The 20,811-nt window shown below is 57.1% G+C and overlaps 2 protein-coding genes across 3 annotated transcripts in view; both read right to left on the minus strand.

Moving 5' to 3' along the window:
* Positions 1 to 6,082, minus strand: part of LOC122544217 (C-X-C chemokine receptor type 3-like) — a 33,172-nt gene extending 27,090 nt beyond the window's left edge. The window contains exon 1 of the mRNA XM_087981095.1: positions 5,996 to 6,082. Within this exon, the coding sequence (XP_087837221.1) occupies positions 5,996 to 6,061 (66 nt within the window). The 5' untranslated portion in view covers positions 6,062 to 6,082. The remainder of the gene's footprint in view (positions 1 to 5,995) is intronic.
* Positions 1 to 8,667, minus strand: part of LOC122544216 (C-X-C chemokine receptor type 3-like) — a 30,819-nt gene extending 22,152 nt beyond the window's left edge. Inside the window, exon 1 of one of the 2 annotated variants that reach the window (XM_087981092.1) lies at positions 8,528 to 8,667. In XM_087981092.1, the coding sequence (XP_087837218.1) occupies positions 8,528 to 8,569 (42 nt within the window). In that variant the 5' untranslated portion in view covers positions 8,570 to 8,667. Of the gene's footprint in view, positions 1 to 3,400; positions 3,615 to 8,527 lie in introns of those variants that run through there. The other variant, XM_087981091.1, reaches the window with a different exon arrangement.
* Between the last annotated feature and the right edge of the window lie 12,144 nt (positions 8,668 to 20,811).

The raw sequence follows: 20,811 nt of genomic DNA on the forward strand, positions 1-20,811 counted from the left end.
CACCCCTCCCTATCTCTGTAACCCCCTCCAGCCCCTACACCCCCTCCCTATCTCTGTAACCCCCTCCAGCCCCTACACCCCTCCCTATCTCTGTAACCCCCTCCAGCCCCTACACCCCCTCCCTATCTCTGTAACCCCCTCCAGCCCCTACACCCCCTCCCTATCTCTGTAACCCCCTCCAGCCCCTACACCCCCCTCCCTATCTCTGTAACCCCCTCCAGCCCCTACACCCCCCTCCCTATCTCTGTAACCCCCTCCAGCCCCTACAACCCCTCCCTATCTCTGTAACCCCCTCCAGCCCCTACACCCCTCCCTATCTCTGTAACCCCCTCCAGCCCCTACACCCCCTCCCTATCTCTGTAACCCCCTCCAGCCCCTACAACCCCTCCCTATCTCTGTAACCCCCTCCAGCCCCTACACCCCCTCCCTATCTCTGTAACCCCCTCCAGCCCCTACAACCCCTCCCTATCTCTGTAACCCCCTCCAGCCCCTACACCCCCTCCCTATCTCTGTAACCCCCTCCAGCCCCTACACCCCCCTCCCTATCTCTGTAACCCCCTCCAGCCTCTACACCCCCTCCCTATCTCTGTAACCCCCTCCAGCCCCTACACCCCCTCCCTATCTCTGTAACCCCCTCCAGCCTCTACACCCCCTCCCTATCTCTGTAACCCCCTCCAGCCCCTACACCCCCTCCCTATCTCTGTAACCCCCTCCAGCCTCTACACCCATGCAAGGGGTGGTGCTACTGAGCTCAGTACCTCCCTCCCCAAACCCCTCTGCCTCTGCTCCATCTCATGGCTTGCTTTTCTCCTCTCGCGCTGTAGGCTGTGGGTCCCAATATCTTCTGGAACGTTACAAATTTTGGTCAACAGCAATTTCTGTCCGCCATGTCTGACTGGATCAGAAAGCGTTAACGTGTCATCGGAATTGAGGTGCTGAGTCAGGTGGCAATGTGTGGGCAGATGTCGATGTTTGCTGAGCATCTGAAATTATCACCAACGTCCCTCGGACAAAGTTCACCTGAGAAACAGAATCTGAAATGCCACTGAATGTGCGCAGTCATGGAACATTTAAGCTGTTGACGATTTCATGCCAAGAACCTGAGACAGTGGACCGTAAATGTATCAGCAGAGTACAGAGTACTTCGCTTTGCAAATGAACCTACTAGGAACTGAGATTCAGTTCTTAGAAATTTACAAAGCAGTCCCATTGCATTTACATTTCTGTAGCACCTGCCCACGACTCTGTCGTTTGCGAACGCTGGGTTGCTGTTCACACCTCAGCCTCTGAGGTTCCAGGGAAAATAGTCTCAGCCTTTCGCAGCTTATAACTTAAACCAGCTGCTCCTGGCAAATCTCGTCTGCACCCTCTCCAGCTTGCTGTATCCTTCCTGTCACCACAACTGGAAAGGAGGGCTCCAGAGGGGGAAATACGCATGGTCCGGGGCAGTGAGGTGCTAACAGCGCGCTCGAAAGAGCGCACAGCAAGATTCCACAGGTAACCAGGCAGCCCCAGTATCGGACGACCCAGTTTATCTTCATGAGGAACATCGATCAGATTAGATTCCCGACAGTATGGAAACAGCCCATACACCCCACGCTGACCCTCCGAAGAGGAACTCACCCAGAACCATTCCCTAATTCTATATTAAACCCTGACTAATGCACCTAACTTAAACATCCCTGGGCACTATGGGACAATTTAGCATGGCCAATCCACCCTAACCTGCACATCCCTGGGCACTATGGGACAATTTAGCATGGCCATTCCACCCTAATCTACACATCTTTGGATTTTGGGGGGAAACCGGAGCACCCGGAAGAAACCCACGCAGACATGGGGAAGAATGTGCAAGCTCCACAGAGACAGTTGCCCCAGGCTGGAATCGAACCTGGGTCCCTGGCGCTTTCTGAATCCTCTCCATCTGAGTAATATCCTTCCTGTAGCTGGGTGACCAGAAGTGGACACTGGACTCTGCACGGTAAAATAGCCAAGGTCTTTTCCCTGGGCTGGGGGAGTCTAGGACTAGAGGGGCATAATTTTAGGGTGAGAGGGGAAAGATATAAAAGGGACCGAAGGGGCAACGTTTTCACACAGAGGGTGGTACGTGTATGGAATGAGCTGCCAGAGGAAGTGGTGGAGGCTGGTACAATGTCAGCATTTAAAAGGCATCTGGATGGGGACATGAATAGGAAGGGTTTGGAGGGATATGGGCCGGGTGCTGGCAAATGGGACTTATATAGGATATCTAGACAGCATGGACAAGTTGGAGTGAAGGGTCAGTTTCCATGCTGTATGTCTCTCAAATAGACAGGCAGGAGGCTGGGAGAACACAGCAAGGCAGGCAGCATCAGGAGGTGGAGAAATTGACATTTCAAGTGTAATCCTTCTACAGGACTGGGGCAGACAATGTCTCCAATCCCACACCACCCCTACACCTCCTCCCTATCTCTGTAACCCCCTCCAGCCCCTACATCCCCTCCCTATCTCTGTAACCCCCTCCAGCCCCTACACCCCCTCCCTATCTCTGTAACCCCCTCCAGCCCCTACACCCCCTCCCCTATCTCTGTAACCTCCTCCAGCCCCTACACCTCCTCCCTATCTCTGTAACCCCCTGCAGCCCCTACACCCCCTCCCTATCTCTGTAACCCCCTCCAGCCCCTACACCCCCTCCCTATCTCTGTAACCCCCTCCAGCCCCTACACCCCCTCCCCTATCTCTGTAACCCCCTCCAGCCCCTACACCCCCTCCCTATCTCTGTAACCCCCTCCAGCCCCTACACCCCCTCCCTATCTCTGTAACCCCCTCCAGCCCCTACACCCCCTCCCTATCTCTGTAATCCCCTCCAGCCCCTACACCCCCTCCCTATCTCTGTAACCCCCCTCCAGACGCTACACCCCCTCCCTATCTCTGTAACCCCCTCCAGCCCCTACACCCCCTCCCTATCTCTGTAACCCCCTCCAGACGCTACACCCCCTCCCTATCTCTGTAACCCCCCTCCAGACTCTACACCTTTGAAGAGGTGAAGTGTGACTCTCAGAGGCCTCTCCAATGTCCTGTCCGACCTCAACATGCCATCCCCAACTCCGTTACTGAAAGGTCTGAACGTTGAAGGCCAGCATGAAGACCCCTTCATGACCCGACTGTCTAACTGTGATTCCGTGGACATGCAACCCTCGGTCTCTCTCTCTTCAAAAACACTCCCTGGGGCACCACCCTGAACTGTCTAAGTCCTTCCCGGGTTTGTTTTATCAAAATATAGCATCTGACAAAAGCCATCTTGCCCAGTGACACACAGCCTTCGGGACTCAATACCGGGTCATCAGAAAGTCAGTGTGGGTGATAATGATCAATCACACCTTCTCTCGCCACATCTCCTGTTGTTTTAATGTCCTCTCACCTCCTCCTTTTCTCTCGCCCTTGCTGTTTCTGCTAATCTCTCTCCCGGATCTCCACTCTCACCCGCAGCTGTTCCCCCTGATGGTCCTTTCATCAATAGAGAGAAAACCCCACCACTGACTTCCTGCTGTCCTGAGAACAGGTCAGGGTGAGCCTGCACTCTCCTGATGTGCAGCGTCAGCAACAAGTTTGGTCCTCCCTCCTGTTTGACCACTCCCTCACCAATTCCTCATCACAAACATGAAGGTGCATTCTCTCTGCCTGAGCACGGCAGGAAACGCTGAGGGCTCAGGCGCAGGATTTGGAGAATATCTAACTGACAGCTGGGAGGATGCATCTGTACTGTGGATTCACCGTTCCCAATGCCCCCTCCCTTCCCCCGCCTTTCAAACAACCCAAATTTAACACAGGGAGAGGGTATTTCTTCACACTGTACAGAACACACAGTTCAGTCCAGAACATCTGTGCAGCTAAGTATAGAAGTCCAAAGGATGAGCATGACTCAGTATTGTCCCATCATCTTCACTCTCTCACACACACACTCACATGCACGCACACAGACACACACACATGCACACACACACACACACAGACGCACACACTCACGCACACACACGCACACTCACACAGACACACACACACACTCACGCACACACATGCACACTCACACAGACGCACACACACACACACTTCCACACACATACACACACGCACACACACACACACAGCACACACACTCATACACACATGCACGCACGCACACAAACACACGCACGCACACACACACACTCAGACACACACACACACATACACTCACATAGACGCACACACACACTCACACACACACTCACTCACACATACACTCTCTCTCACACACACACAAACACACAATTGTTTAACCCTTCCCATCCCTGTAACCCCCTCCAGCCCCTACACCCCCTCCCTATCTCTGTAACCCCCTCCAGTCCCTACACCCCCTCCCTAATTCTGTAATCCCCTCCAGCCGCTACACCCTCTCCCTATCTGTGTAACACCCTCCAGCCCCTACACCCTCTCCCTATCTCTGTAACCCCCTCCAGCACCTACACCCCCTCCCTATCTCTGTAACCCCCTCCAGCCCCTACACCCCCCTCCCTATCTCTGTAACACCCTCCATCCCCTACACCCCCTCCCTATCTCTGTAACCCCCTCCAGCCCCTACACCCCCTCCCTATCTCTGTAACCCCCTCCAGCCCCTACACCCCCTCCCTATCTCTGTAACCCCCTCCAGCCGCTACACCCCCTCCCTATCTCTGTAACCCCCTCCAGCCCGTACACCCCCTCCCTATCTCTGTAACCCCTTCCAGCCCCTACACTCTCTCCCTATCTCTGTAACCCCCTCCAGCCCCTACACCCCCTCCCTATCTCTGTAACACCCTCCAGCCCCTCCACTCCCTCCCTATCTCTGTAACCCCCTCCAGCCCCTACACCCCTCCCTATCTCTGTAATCGCCTCCAGCCCCTACACCCCCTCCCTATCTCTGTAACCCCCTCCAGCCCCTACACCCCCTCCCTATCTCTGTAACCCCCTCCAGCCCCTACACCCCCTCCCTATCTCTGTAACCCCCTCCAGCCCCTACACCCCCTCCCTATCTCTGAAACCCCCTCCAGCCTCCACACCCCCTCCCTATCTCTGTAACCCCCTCCAGCCCCTACACCCCTCCCTATCTCTGTAATCGCCTCCAGCCCCTACACCCCCTCCCTATCTCTGTAACCCCCTCCAGCCCCTACACCCCCTCCCTATCTCTGTAACCCCCTCCAGCCCCTACACCCCCTCCCTATCTCTGTAACCCCCTCCAGCACCTACACCCCCTCCCTATCTCTGTAACCCCCTCCAGCCGCTACACCCCCTCCCTATCTCTGTAATCCCCTCCAGCCCGTACACCCCCTCCCTATCTCTGTAACCCCTTCCAGCCCCTACACTCTCTCCCTATCTCTGTAACCCCCTCCAGCCCCTACACCCCCTCCCTATCTCTGTAACACCCTCCAGCCCCTCCACTCCCTCCCTATCTCTGTAACCCCCTCCAGCCCCTACACCCCTCCCTATCTCTGTAATCGCCTCCAGCCCCTACACCCCCTCCCTATCTCTGTAACCCCCTCCAGCCCCTACACCCCCTCCCTATCTCTGTAACCCCCTCCAGCCCCTACACCCCCTCCCTATCTCTGTAACACCCTCCAGCCCCTCCACTCCCTCCCTATCTCTGTAACCCCCTCCAGCCCCTACACCCCTCCCTATCTCTGTAACCCCCTCCAGCCCCTACACCCCCTCCCTATCTCTGAAACCCCCTCCAGCCTCCACACCCCCTCCCTACCTCTGGGAGTTAGTCTTGGAGCTTGTTAAGTTCTGCACCTCTGAAAGCAGTGTGGGTGCTGCGATAAAGGGCTGTTATTTCGATGGGGTAGGGTATAGCCTATGTGGGAGCCCCTGTTCTCCAGAGGCAGGAGAATCAGGCACCAGAGGGACACAGGTCGGCAAGAATTGGGCAAAGGACCAGAGGTGGGGAATAGAGAGACGCAGAGCTTGCACGGTACGGTGGCACAGCAGTTAGCACTGCTACCTCACAGCACCAGGGTCCCAGGTTCGATTCCAGCCTCAGGCGACTGTCTGTGTGGAGTTTGCACATTCTCCCCGTGTCTGTGTGGGTTCACTCTGGGTGCTCCGGTTTCCTCCCACTGTCCAAAAATGCACAAGTTAGGGTGGATTGGCCATGCTAAATTGTCCCATAGTGCCCAGGGATGTGCAGGTTAGGGTGGATTGGCCATGCTAAATTGTCCCATAGTGCCCAGGGATGTGCAGGTTAGGGTGGATTGGCCATGGGAAATTGTCCCATAGTGTCCAGGGATGTGCAGGTTAGGGTGGATTGGCCATGCTAAATTGTCCCATAGTGCCCAGGGATGTGCAGGTTAGGGTGGATTGGCCATGGGAAATTGTCCCATAGTGCCCAGGGATGTGCAGGTTAGGGTGGATTGGCCATGCTAAATTGTCCCATAGTGCCCAGGGATGTGCAGGTTAGGGTGGATTGGCCATGCTAAATTGTCCCATAGTGCCCAGGGATGTGCAGGTTAGGGTGGATTGGCCATGGGAAATTGTCCCATAGTGTCCAGGGATGTGCAGGTTAGGGTGGATTGGCCATGGGAAATTGTCCCATAGAGCCCAGGGATGTGCAGGTTAGGGTGGATTGGCCATGCTAAATTGTCCCATAATGCCCAGGGATGTGTAGGTTAGGGTGGATTGGCCATGCTAAATTGTCCCATAGTGCCCAGGGATGTGCAGGTTAGGGTGGATTGGCCATGGGAAATTGTCCCATAGTGTCCAGGGATGTGTAGGTTAGGGTGGATTGGCCATGCTAAATTGTCCCATAGTGCCCAGGGATGTGCAGGTTAGGGTGGATTGGCCATGCTAAATTGTCCCATAGTGTCCAGGGATGTGCAGGTTAGGGTGGATTGGCCATGCTAAACTGTCCCATAGTGCCCAGGGATGTGCAGGTTAGGGTGGATTGGCCATGCTAAATTGTCCCATAGTGTCCCAGGGATGTGCAGGTTAGGGTGGATTGGCCATGCTAAATTGTCCCATAGTGCCCAGGGATGTGTAGGTTAGGGTGGATTGGCCATGCTAAACTGTCCCATAGTGCCCAGGGATGTGCAGGTTAGGGTGGATTGGCCATGCTAAATTGTCCCATAGTGTCCCAGGGATGTGCAGGTTAGGGTGGATTGGCCATGCTAAATTGTCCCATAATGCCCAGGGATGTGCAGGTTAGGGTGGATTGGCCATGCTAAATTGTCCCATAATGCCCAGGGATGTGCAGGTTAGGGTGGATTGGCCATGCTAAATTGTCCCATAGTGTCCAGGGATGTGCAGGTTAGGGTGGATTGGCCATGCTAAATTGTCCCATAGTGCCCAGGGATGTGCAGGTTAGGGTGGATTGGCCATGGGAAATTGTCCCATAGTGTCCAGGGATGTGCAGGTTAGGGTGGATTGGCCATGCTAAATTGTCCCATAGTGCCCAGGGATGTGCAGGTTAGGGTGGATTGGCCATGCTAAATTGTCCCATAGTGCCCAGGGATGTGCAGGTTAGGGTGGATTGGCCGTGCTAAATTGTCCCATAGTGCCCAGGGATGTGCAGGTTAGGGTGGATTGGCCATGCTAAATTGTCCCATAGTGCCCAGGGATGTGCAGGTTAGGGTGGATTGGCCATGCTAAATTGTCCCATAGTGCCCAGGGATGTGCAGGTTAGGGTGGATTGGCCGTGCTAAATTGTCCCATAGTGCCCAGGGATGTGCAGGTTAGGGTGGATTGGCCATGCTAAATTGTCCCATAGTGCCCAGGGATGTGCAGGTTAGGGTGGATTGGCCATGCTAAATTGTCCCATAGTGTGCAGCTTAGGTGCATTAGTCAGAGGTAACTGTAGAGCAAAGGGGGAAGGGGAATGAGTCTGGGTGGGTTACGCCCCCAAGGGGTTGGTGTGGACGTGTCGGGCCGAATGGCCTGTTTCCACACAGTAGGGATGCTATGAAGTTGTGCTCTGGGACGTACTGCCCTGAAAGGGTGTACTTGCTCAAAAACCTTCCAAAGAATGAAGTTGGTGGGGAGGACAGGTGCAAAATCAGGGAAATAGTTACAGGAATGAGGGACACATTGGAACAAATGTCAGATCCTGCACCGGTACAGCACGCTGAAGGGGGTCTCCTCCTGAGCTCTGAACAATTTCGACAATTATTTGAATCCCCCCGTGCTCAAGAACTGGGTCTCCTCAAACAGATACTAGACCACACCACAAACTCTACAAAGTATGAGTCATAATGTGTGCAGGAATAACTTTAGGGTAACAATTCCCTTACAAACAACACTGCTCCATCTATTGCACAAATGCAAGGATTGGGACGATTCCTGAGCTCCTTTCTTAGAATGTCATCCAATCAATTTTTAAAATATTCGTAGCCGCCGGTGAAATCATTTTAACTCACAGATGCGTTCAATGCCAACTTAGTGAGGACCCTGAGAAATATTAATAAATCAATCCAACTCATTACCGTCCTGTTAAGGCAAAAGCAATTGTCCAAACAAATGAAATTTGAGAAAACTTCCTCACCGATGTACTCTCAAACAGTGACTGCTCTGTTGGGTTGTCCATGAGAATGCCGTGGTGGTCTCCGATGCAGGGAGTTGAGAAGTGTAAATTGAATCGAAAAGCAGATCTAGTTTATTTTAAACTACACTCGAACTTCCTGACCACGTGTCAAGCCGAAATGAGTCATGACTTCGATGCGCTTTGCGAGATTTCTTCTCAATTGCAAGTCAGTTGCCCTTTGGAGGTTTGTCAACGTCTCCTAATCACTCAAATACAACGGTTAGAAAATTCTTCAGAAATTGGCTCCTTATATTTGACCGATAACATTGATACCGTGATTCCCGAACATGATCAAATCCTATTGTGAAAGCCTGTGCTTCCAGAACAACCTGTTGGACTATAACCTGGAGATGTGTGATTTTTGGATTTGTACATCCCAGTTCAAAATTGGCTCCTCCACATCTCGATAGAATCCAATGAAGGGCTTATGCCCAAAATGTCGACTGTCCTGCTCCTTGGATACTGCCTGACCGGTTGTACTTTTCCAGCCTGGTTTGCTGTGCCCCTCCAGCCTCTTGCCTGTCCCTCCTGGTGCTGCCTGCCTTGCTGTGTTCCCCCAGCCCCCTGCCTGTCCGCCCTGGTGCTGCCTGCCTTGCTGTGTTCCCCCAGCCCCCTGCCTGTCCGCCCTGGTGCTGCCTGCCTTGCTATGTTCTCCAGCCTCCTGCCTGTCCCTCCTGATGCTGCCTGCCTTGCTGTGTTCCCCCAGCCTCCTGCCTGTCCCTCCTGGTGCTGCCTGCCTTGCTGTGTTCCTCCAGCCTCCTGCCTGTCCCTCCTGATGCTGCCTGCCTTGCTGTGTTCCCCCAGCCTCCTGCCTGTCCCTCCTGGTGCTGCCTGCCTTGCTGTGTTCCCCCAGCCTCCTGCCTGTCCCTCCTGATGCTGCCTGCCTTGCTGTGTTCCCCCAGCCTCCTGCCTGTCCCTCCTGATGCTGCCTGCCTTGCTGTGTTCTCCCAGCCTCCTGCCTGTCCCTCCTGATGCTGCCTGCCTTGCTGTGTACCCCCAGCCTCCTGCCTGTCCCCCCAATGCTGCCTGCCTTGCTGTGTTCCCCCAGCCTCCTGCCTGTCCCTCCTGATGCTGCCTGCCTTGCTGTGTTCTCCCAGCCTCCTGCCTGTTCCTCCTGATGCTGCCTGCCTTGCTGTGTTCCCCCAGCCTCCTGCCTGTCCCTCCTGATGCTGCCTGCCTTGCTGTGTTCCTCCAGCCTCCTGCCTGTCCCTCCTGGTGCTGCCTGCCTTGCTGTGTTCCCCAGCCTCCTGCCTGTCCCTCCTGATGCTGCCTGCCTTGCTGTGTTCCCCCAGCCTCCTGCCTGTCCCTCCTGATGCTGCCTGCCTTGCTGTGTTCTCCCAGCCTCCTGCCTGTCCCTCCTGATGCTGCCTGCCTTGCTGTGTTCCCCCAGCCTCCTGCCTGTCCCCCCAATGCTGCCTGCCTTGTTGTGTTCTCCCAGCCTCCTGCCTGTCCCTCCTGATGCTGCCTGCCTTGCTGTGTTCCTCCAGCCTCCTGCCTGTCCCCCCTGATGCTGCCTGCCTTGCTGTGTTCCCCCAGCCTCCTGCCTGTCCCTCCTGATGCTGCCTGCCTTGCTGTGTTCCTCCAGCCTCCTGCCTGTCCCTCCTGATGCTGCCTGCCTTGCTGTGTTCTCCCAGCCTCCTGCCTGTCCCTCCTGATGCTGCCTGCCTTGCTGTGTTCCTCCAGCCTCCTGCCTGTCCCCCCTGATGCTGCCTGCCTTGCTGTGTTCCCCCAGCCTCCTGCCTGTCCCTCCTGATGCTGCCTGCCTTGCTGTGTTCCTCCAGCCTCCTGCCTGTCCCTCCAGATGCTGCCTGCCTTGCTGTGTTCTCCCAGCCTCCTGCCTGTCCCACCTGATGCTGCCTGCCTTGCTGTGTCCCTCCAGCCTCCTGCCTGTCCCTCCTGGTGCTGCCTGCCTTGCTGTGTTCCCCCAGCCTCCTGCCTGTCCCTCCTGATGCTGCCTGCCTTGCTGTGTTCTCCCAGCCTCCTGCCTGTCCCTCCTGATGCTGCCTGGCTTGCTGTGTTCCTCAAGCCTCCTGCCTGTCCCTCCTGATGCTGCCTGCCTTGCTGTGTTCCTCCAGCCTCCTGCCTGTCCCTCCTGGTGCTGCCTGCCTTGCTGTGTTCCCCAGCCTCCTGCCTGTCCCTCCTGATGCTGCCTGCCTTGCTGTGTTCCCCCAGCCTCCTGCCTGTCCCTCCTGATGCTGCCTGCCTTGCTGTGTTCTCCCAGCCTCCTGCCTGTCCCTCCTGATGCTGCCTGCCTTGCTGTGTTCCCCCAGCCTCCTGCCTGTCCCCCCAATGCTGCCTGCCTTGTTGTGTTCTCCCAGCCTCCTGTCTGTCCCTCCTGATGCTGCCTGCCTTGCTGTGTTCTCCCAGCCTCCTGCCTGTCCCTCCTGATGCTGCCTGCCTTGCTGTGTTCCTCCAGCCTCCTGCCTGTCCCTCCTGATGCTGCCTGCCTTGCTGTGTTCTCCCAGCCTCCTGCCTGTCCCTCCTGATGCTGCCTGCCTTGCTGTGTCCCTCCAGCCTCCTGCCTGTCCCTCCTGGTGCTGCCTGCCTTGCTGTGTTCCCCAGCCTCCTGCCTGTCCCTCCTGGTGCTGCCTGCCTTGCTGTGTTCCTCCAGCCTCCTGCCTGTCCCTCCTGATGCTGCCTGCCTTGCTGTGTTCCTCCAGCCTCCTGCCTGTCCCTCCTGATGCTGCCTGCCTTGCTGTGTTCCCCCAGCCTCCTGCCTGTCCCTCCTGATGCTGCCTGCCTTGCTGTGTTCCCCCAGCCTCCTGCCTGTCCCTCCTGATGCTGCCTGCCTTGCTGTGTTCCTCCAGCCTCCTGCCTGTCCCCTCTGATGCTGCCTGCCTTGCTGTGTTCCCCCAGCCTCCTGCCTGTCCCTCCTGATGCTGCCTGCCTTGCTGTGTTCCCCCAGCCTCCTGCCTGTCCCTCCTGACGCTGCCTGCCTTGCTGTGTTCCTCCAGCCTCCTGCCTGTCCCCCCTGATGCTGCCTGCCTTGCTGCGTCCCTCCAGCCTCCTGCCTGTCCCTCCTGATGCTGCCTGCCTTGCTGTGTCCCTCCAGCCTCCTGCCTGTCCCTCCTGATGCTGCCTGCCTTGCTGTGTTCCCCCAGCCTCCTGCCTGTCCCACCTGGTGCTGCCTGCCTTGCTGTGTTCCCCAGCCTCCTGCCTGTCCCTCCTGGTGCTGCCTGCCTTGCTGTGTTCCCCCAGCCTCCTGCCTGTCCCTCCTGATGCTGCCTGCCTTGCTGTGTTCCCCCAGCCTCCTGCCTGTCCCTCCTGATGCTGCCTGCCTTGCTGTGTTCCCCCAGCCTCCTGCCTGTCCCACCTGGTGCTGCCTGCCTTGCTGTGTTCCCCAGCCTCCTGCCTGTCCCTCCTGGTGCTGCCTGCCTTGCTGTGTCCTCCAGCCTCCTGCCTGACCCTCCTGATGCTGCCTGCCTTGCTGTGTTCCCCCAGCTTCCTGCCTGTCCCTCCTGGTGCTGCCCGCCTTGCTGTGACCCTCCAGCCTCCTGCCTGTCCCTCCTGATGCTGCCTGCCTTGCTGTGTTCCCCCAGCTTCCTGCCTGTCCCTCCTGGTGCTGCCCGCCTTGCTGTGACCCTCCAGCCTCCTGCCTGTCCCTCCTGATGCTGCCTGCCTTGCTGTGTTCCCCCAGCCTCCTGCCTGTCCCTCCTGATGCTGCCTGCCTTGCTGTGTTCCCCCAGCCCCCTGCCTGTCCCTCCTGATGCTGCCTGCCTTGCTGTGTTCCCCCTGCCTCCTGCCTGTCCCTCCTGATGCTGCCTGCCTTGCTGTGTTCCCCCAGCCTCCTGCCTGTCCCTCCTGACGCTGCCTGCCTTGCTGTGTTCCCCAGCCTCCTGCCTGTCCCTCCTGGTGCTGCCTGCCTTGCTGTGTTCCCCAGCCTCCTGCCTGTCCCTCCTGATGCTGCCTGCCTTGCTGTGTTCCCCCAGCCTCCTGCCTGTCCCTCCTGATGCTGCCTGCCTTGCTATGTCCTCCAGCCTCCTGCCTGTCCCTCCTGATGCTGCCTGCCTTGCTGTGTTCCCCCAGCCTCCTGCCTGTCCCTCCTGATGCTGCCTGCCTTGCTGTGTTCCCCAGCCTCCTGCCTGTCCCTCCTGATGCTGCCTGCCTTGCTGTGTTCCCCCAGCCTCCTGCCTGTCCCTCCTGATGCTGCCTGCCTTGCTGTGTTCCCCCAGCCTCCTGCCTGTCCCCCCGATGCTGCCTGCCTTGCTGTGTTCCCCAGCCTCCTGCCTGTCCATCCTGGTGCTGCCTGCCTTGCTGTGTCCCTCCAGCCTCCTGCCTGTCCCTCCTGATGCTGCCTGCCTTGCTGTGTTCCCCCAGCCTCCTGCCTGTCCCTCCTGATGCTGCCTGCCGTGCTGTGTTCTCCCAGCCTCCTGCCTGTCCCTCCTGATGCTGCCTGCCTTGCTGTGTTTCCCCCAGCCTCCTGCCTGTCCCTCCTGATGCTGCCTGCCTTGCTGTGTTCTCCCAGCCTCCTGCCTGTCCCTCCTGGTGCTGCCCGCCTTGCTGTGTTCTCCCAGCCTCCTGCCTGTCCCTCCTGATGCTGCCTGCCTTGCTGTGTTCCCCCAGCCTCCTGCCTGTCCCTCCTGATGCTGCCTGCCGTGCTGTGTTCCCCAGCCTCCTGCCTGTCCCTCCTGATGCTGCCTGCCTTGCTGTGTTCCCCCAGCCTCCTGCCTGTCCCTCCTGATGCTACCTGCCATGCTGTGTTCCCCCAGCCTCCTGCCTGTCCCTCCTGATGCTGCCTGCCTTGCTGTGTTCCCCCAGCCTCCTGCCTGTCCCTCCTGGTGCTGCCTGCCGTGCTGTGTTCTCCCAGCCTCCTGCCTGTCCCTCCTGATGCTGCCTGCCTTGCTGTGTTCCTCCAGCCTCCTGCCTGTCCCTCCTGATGCTCCCTGCCTTGCTGTGTTTCTCCAGCCTCCTGCCTGTCCCTCCTGATGCTGCCTGCCTTGCTGTGTTTCTCCAGCCTCCTGCCTGTCCCTCCTGACACAGCCTGCCTTGCTGTATTCTCCCAGCCTCCTGCCTGTCCCTCCTGATGCTGCCTGCCTTGCTGTGTTCCCCCAGCCTCCTGCCTGTCCCTCCTGGTGCTGCCTGCCTTGCTGTGTCCCTCCAGCCTCCTGCCTGTCCCTCCTGGTGCTGCCTGCCTGGCTGTGTTCCCCCAGCCTCCTGCCTGTCCCTCCTGATGCTGCCTGCCATGCTGTGTTCCCCCAGCCTCCTGCCTGTCCCTCCTGATGCTGCCTGCCTTGCTGTGTCCCTCCAGCCTCCTGCCTGTCCCTCCTGGTGCTGCCTGCCTTGCTGTGTTCCCCCAGCCTCCTGCCTGTCCCTCCTGATGCTGCCTGCCTTGCTGTGTCCCTCCAGCCTCCTGCCTGTCCCTCCCGATGCTGCCTGCCTTGCTGTGTCCCTCCAGCCTCCTGCCTGTCCCTCCTGATGCTGCCTGCCGTGCTGTGTTCTCCCAGCCTCCTGCCTGTCTATTTGAGAGACATACAGCATTGAAACTGACCCTTCACTCCAACTTGTCCATGCTGTCTAGATATCCTATATAAGTCCCACCTGCCAGCACCCGGCCCATTCCCCCCAAACCCTTCCTATTCATATACCCATCCAGATGCCTTTTAAATGTTGCAATTGTACCAGCCTCCACCACATCCTCTGGCAGCTCATTCCATACACGTACCACCCTCTGTGTGAAAAATTTGCCCCTTAGGTCCCTTTTATATCTTTCCCCTCTCACCCTAAAATTATGCTCCTCGAGTCCTAGACTCCCCCAGCCCAGGGAAAAGACCTTGGCTATTTTACCGTGCAGAGTCCAGTGTCCACTTCTGGTCACCCAGCTACAGGAAGGATATTATTACGATGGAGAGGATTCAGAAAGCCCCAGGGACCCAGGTTCGATTCCAGCCTCAGGTGACTGTGTGGAGTTTGCACATTCTCCCCGTATCTGTGTGGGTTTCCTCTGGGAGCTCCGGTTTCCTCCCACAGTCCAAAGATGTGCAGGTTAGGGTGGATTGGCCATGCTAAATTGTCCCATAGTGCCCAGGGATGTGCAGGTTACGGTGGATTGGCCATGCTAAATTGTCCCATAGTGCCCAGGGATGTGCAGGTTAGGATGGATTGGCCATGGGAAATTGTCCCATAGTGCCCTTGGGTGCGCAGGTTAGGGTGGATTGGCCATGCTAAATTGTCCCATCATATCCAGGGATGTGCAGGTTAGGGTGGATTGTCCATGCTAAATTGTCCCATAGTGTCCAGGGATGTGCAGATTAGGGTGGATTGGCCATGGGAAATTGTCCCATCGTATCCAGGGATGTGCAGGTTAGGGTGGATTGTCCATGCTAATTTGTCCCATAGTGCCCAGGGATGTGCAGGTCAGGGTGGATTGGCCAGGCTAAACTGTCCCATAATGCCCAGGGATGTGCAGGTTAGGGTGGATTGGCCATGGGAAATTACCTCTTCGTAGGATATGTGAAACAGTCCATCTTCCAGAGCTACACTGGCACCAGCCCCCACCTTTTCCTCCGCTACGTTGATGACTGTATCGGCGCTGCCTCGTGCTCCCACGAGGAGGTTGAACAGTTCATCCACTTTACCAACACCTTCCACCCCCCTCAAATTTACCTGGACCGTCTCAGACTCCTCCCTCCCCTTCCTAGACCTCTCCATTTCTATCTCAGGTGACCGAATCAACACGGACATCTACTATAAACTTACCGACTCCCACAGCTACCTAGACTACACCTCCTCCCATCCTGCCCCATGTAAAATCGCCATCCCATATTCCCAATTCCTTCATCTCCGCCACATCTGCTTCCAGGAGGACCAGTTCCAATAGCGAACAACCCAGATGGCCTCCTTCTTCAAAGACCGCAATTTCCCCCCAGACATGATCGACCATGCCCTCCACCGCATCTCCTCCACTTCCCGCTCCTCCGCCCTTGAGCCCCGCCCCTCCAACTGCCTCCAGGACAGAGCCCCACTGGTCCTCACCTACCACCCCACCAACCTCCAGATACATCGTGTCATCCGCCGTCACTTCCGCCACCTCCAAATGGACCCCACCACCAGGGATATATTTACGGCCCCTCCCCATCAGCGTTCTGATAAGACCACTCCCTCCGTGACTCCCTCGTCAGGTCCACACCCCCCCCACCAACCCAAACCTCCACTCTCAGCACCTTCCTCTGCAACCGCAAGAAATGCAAAACTTGTGCCCACACCTCCCCCTTGACTTCTCTCCAAGGCCCCAAGGGATCCTTCCATATCCGCCACAAATTCACCTGCACCTCCACACACATCATTTACTGCATCCGCTGCACCCGATGTGGCCTCCTCTATATTGGGGAGACAGGCCGCCTACTTGCGGAACGTTTCAGAGAACACCTCTGGGACACCCAGACCAACCAACCCAACAACCCCATGGCTCAACACTTCAATTCCCCCTCCCACTCCACCAAGGACATGCAGGTCCTTGGCCTCCTCCATCGCCAGACCATAGCAACACAACGGCTGGAGGAAGAGCACCTCATCTTCCGCCTCGGAACCCTCCAACCACAAGGGATGAACTCAGATTTCTCCAGTTACCTCATTTCCCTCCCCCCACCTTGTCTCAGTCAAATCCCTCGAACTCAGCACTGCCTTCCTAACCTGCAATCTTCTTCCTGACCTCTCCGCCCCCACCCTCACTCCGGCCTATCACCCTCACCTTAACCTCCTTCCACCTATCGCATTTCCAACGTCCCTCCCCCAAGTCCCTCCTCCCTACCTTTTATCTTAGCCTGCCGGACACACTTTCTTCATTCCTGAAGAAGGGCTCATACCTGAAACGTCGATTTTCCTGCTCCTTGGATGCTGCCTGACCTGCTGTGCTTTCCCAGCAACACATTTTCAGCTCTGATCTCCAGCATCTGCAGTCCTCACTTTCTCCATGGGAAATTGTCCCATAGTGCCCAGGGATGTGCAGGTTGGGGTGGATTAGCCATAGGAAACTGTCCCATAGTGCCCAGGGATGTGTAGGTTAGGGTGGATTGGCCATAGGAAACTGTCCCATAGTGCCCAGGGATGTGCAGGTTAGAGTGGATTGGCCTTCCTAAATTGTCCCATAGTGCCCAGGGATGTGCAGGTTAGGGTGGATTGGCCATGCTAAATTGTCACATAGTGTCCAGGGATGTGCAGGTTAGGGTGGATTGGTCATGGTAAATTGTCCCATAGTGTCCAGGGATGTGCAGGTTAGGGTGGATTGGCCATGGTAAATTGTCCCATAGTGCCCAGGGATGTGCAGGTTAGGGTGGATTGGCCAAGCTAAATTGTCCCATAGTGTCCAAGGATGTGCAGGTTAGGGTGGATTGGCGATGCTAAATTGTCCCATAGTGCCCAGGGATATGCAGGTTAGGGTGGATTGGCCATGCTAAATTGTCCCATAATGCCCAGGGATGTGCAGGTTAGGGTGGATTGGCCATGCTAAATTGTCCCATAATGCCCAGGGATGTGCAGGTTAGGGTGGATTGGCCATGCTAAATTGTCCCATAGTGTCCAGGGATGTGCAGGTTAGGATGGATTGGCCATGCTAAATTGTCCCATAGTGTCCAGGGATGTGCAGGTTAGGGTGGATTGGCGATGCTAAATTGTCTCATAGTGCCCAGGGATATGCAGGTTAGGGTGGATTGGCCATGCTAAATAGTCCCATAATGCCCAGGGATGTGCAGGTTAGGGTGGATTGGCCATGCTAAATTGTCCCATAGTGTCCAGGGATGTGCAGGTTAGGGTGGATTGGCCATGCTAAATTGTCCCATAGTGTCCAGGGATGTGCAGGTTAGGGTGGATTGGCGATGCTAAATTGTCCCATAGTGCCCAGGGATATGCAGGTTAGGGTGGATTGGCCATGCTAAATTGTCCCATAATGCCCAGGGATGTGCAGGTTAGGGTGGATTGGCCATGCTAAATTGTCCCATAGTGTCCAGGGATGTGCAGGTTAGGGTGGATTGGCGATGCTAAATTGTCCCATAGTGCCCAGGGATATGCAGGTTAGGGTGGATTGGCCATGCTAAATTGTCCCATAATGCCCAGGGATGTGCAGGTTAGGGTGGATTGGCCATGCTAAATTGTCCCATAATGCCCAGGGATGTGCAGGCTAGGTGCATTTATCAGGGGTTAGCGGAATTGTTCTGGATGGGTTACTCTTCCGGGGCTTGGTGTGGACTTGTTGGGCCGAATGGCCTGTTTCCACACTATAGGGATTCTATGATTCTAGCTAGAGTCCAACCCCTTCAGCTCTACAACACAGCTCACTGAACCCATTGCTCTCTCTCGCTTGCTCTCTCTCTCTGGCTGTCTGCCAGAGTAACCTCCATTTCCTGCTCCTCACTGAACTTCCCCATTCTGTGGCATTGCCTCTCTGCCAGTTCCTTCTCCACAGTCTGAGATTGATGGCGATATCTCACACCGTCTCCCAGGATGTGGTTCTCTGTGAGGGCAGTCCACCCCAAGGACTATAAGGCCACTATCTCGACAGAGAGGAGCAGAGTGTGGGGGGTGGATTGAAACATGAGGTGACCCCTGGCAGGGCAGGTATTGAACCCACGCTGTTGGCGTTACTCTGCATTGTCCCAACTAACTGCCCCCTCACCAATCCCACCCACTCTAACCAGGTCAGCAACGTGCACTGCTTCAATTCTTCTTGTGAGTCAGGTAGGTCTCTAATCACAGGAGAGTCCGTCCCCTGATACTCATTGATACCTCGGGTCATCTTACAACCCTGCTCCCGACATGTAAACTATGTTTTTTCCTTCATTCAGTTATGGGACATGGGGGTCCCTGGCTGGGCCCAGTATTTATCGCCCCGTCCCTAGTTGCCCCGCCCTTGGGAAGGTGGGGGTGAGCTGCCTACTTGAGCTGCTGCAGTCCATGTCCCTGAGGGAGGGAATCCCAGGATTCTGACCCAGGAAGGAACGGCCGATATATTTCCAAGTCAGGATGGTGAGGGGCTTGAGGGAACTTGCAGGGGGTGGTGTTCCCATGTACCTGCTGCCCCTTGTCCTTCTAGATGGATGTGGTCATGGGTTTGGAAGGTGCTGCCTGAGGGTCTTTGATGAGTTTCTACAGTGGGTCTTGTAGCTGGTACACACTGCTGTTACTGAGGGTCGGTGGGGGAGGGAGGGGATGGTACACACTGCTGTTACTGAGGGTCGGTGGGGGGAGGGAGGGGATGGTACACACTGCTGTTACTGAGCGTCGGTGGGGGAGGGAGGGGATGGTACACACTGCTGTTACTGAGCGTCGGTGGGGGGAGGGAGGGGATGGTACACACTGCTGTTACTGAGGGTCGGTGGGGGAGGGAGGGGATGGTACACACTGCTGTTACTGAGCGTCGGTGGGGGAGGGAGGGGATGGTACACACTGCTGTTACTGAGCGTCGGTGGGGGAGGGAGGGGATGGTACACACTGCTGTTACTGAGCATCGGTGGGGGAGGGAGGGGATGGTACACACTGCTGTTACTGAGCGTCGGTGGGTGAGGGAGGGGATGGTACACACTGCTGTTACTGAGGGTCGGTGGGGGAGGGAGGGGATGGTACACACTGCTGTTACTGAGGGTCGGTGGGGGAGGGAGGGGATGGTACACACTGCTGTTACTGAGCGTCGGTGGGGGAGGGAGGGGATGGTACACACTGCTGTTACTGAGCATCGGTGGGGGAGGGAGGGGATGGTACACACTGCTGTTACTGAGCGTCGGTGGGGGGAGGGAGTGGATGGTACACACTGCTGTTACTGAGCGTCGGTGGGGGGAGGGAGGGGATGGTACACACTGCTGTTACTGAGTGTTGTGGGGGGGAGGGAGGGGATGGTACACACTGCTGTTACTGAGTGTCGGTGGGGGAGGGAGGGGATGGTACACACTGCTGTTACTGAGTGTTGTGGGAGGGAGGGAGGGGATGGTACACACTGCTGTTACTGAGCGTCGGTGGGGGGAGGGAGGGGATGGTACACACTGCTGTTACTGAGGGTCGGTGGGGGGGAGGGAGGGGATGGTACACACTGCTGTTACTGAGCGTCGGTGGGGGAGGGAGGGGATGGTACACACTGCTGTTACTGAGGGTCGGCGGGGGGAGGGAGGGGATGGTACACACTGCTGTTACTGAGCGTCGGTGGGGGGAGGGAGGGGATGGTACACACTGCTGTTACTGAGGGTCGGTGGGGGGAGGGAGGGGATGGTACACACTGCTGTTACTGAGGGTCGGTGGGGGGGGGGAGGGGATGGTACACACTGCTGTTACTGAGGGTCGGTGGGGAGAGGGAGAGGATGGTACACACTGCTGTTACTGAGGGTCGGTGGGGGGAGGGAGAGGATGGTACACACTGCTGTTACTGAGGGTCGGTGGGGGGAGGGAGGGGATGGTACACACTGCTGTTACTGAGCGTCGGTGGGGGGAGGGAGGGGATGGTACACACTGCTGTTACTGAGCGTCGGTGGGGGGAGGGAGGGGATGGTACACACTGCTGTTACTGAGCGTCGGTGGGGGGAGGGAGGGGATGGTACACACTGCTGTTACTGAGCGTCGGTGGGGGGGAGGGAGGGGATGGTACACACTGCTGTTACTGAGCGTCGGTGGGGGGAGGGAGGGGATGGTACACACTGCTGTTACTGAGCGTCGGTGGGGGGGAGGGAGGGGATGGTACACACTGCTGTTACTGAGGGTCGGTGGGGGGGAGGGAGGGAATGGTACACACTGCTGTTACTGAGCGTCGGTGGGGGGGGAGGGAGGGGATGGTACACACTGCTGTTACTGAGCGTCGGTGGGGGGGAGGGAGGGGATGGTACACACTGCTGTTACTGAGGGTCGGTGGGGGGGAGGGAGGGAATGGTACACACTGCTGTTACTGAGCGTCGGTGGGGGGGGAGGGAGGGGATGGTACACACTGCTGTTACTGAGCGTCGGTGGGGGGATGGAGGGGATGGTACACACTGCTGTTACTGAGCGTCGGTGGGGGGAGGGAGGGGATGGTACACACTGCTGTTACTGAGGGTCGGTGGGGGGGAGGGAGGGGATGGTACACACTGCTGTTACTGAGCGTCGGGGGGGGAGGGAGGGGATGGTACACACTGCTGTTACTGAGCGTCGGTGGGGGGAGGGAGGGGATGGTACACACTGCTGTTACTGAGCGTCGGTGGGGGGAGGGAGGGAATGGTACACACTGCTGTTACTGAGCGTCGGTGGGGGGAGGGAGGGGATGGTACATACTGCTGTTACTGAGTGTCGGTGGGGGG

Source organism: Chiloscyllium plagiosum, unplaced genomic scaffold, assembly GCF_037043375.1.
Source record: "Chiloscyllium plagiosum isolate Xiang-an unplaced genomic scaffold, Cpla_swu_hap1 HiC_scaffold_38, whole genome shotgun sequence".
In the NCBI taxonomy this organism is placed as follows: Eukaryota; Metazoa; Chordata; class Chondrichthyes; order Orectolobiformes; family Hemiscylliidae; genus Chiloscyllium; species Chiloscyllium plagiosum.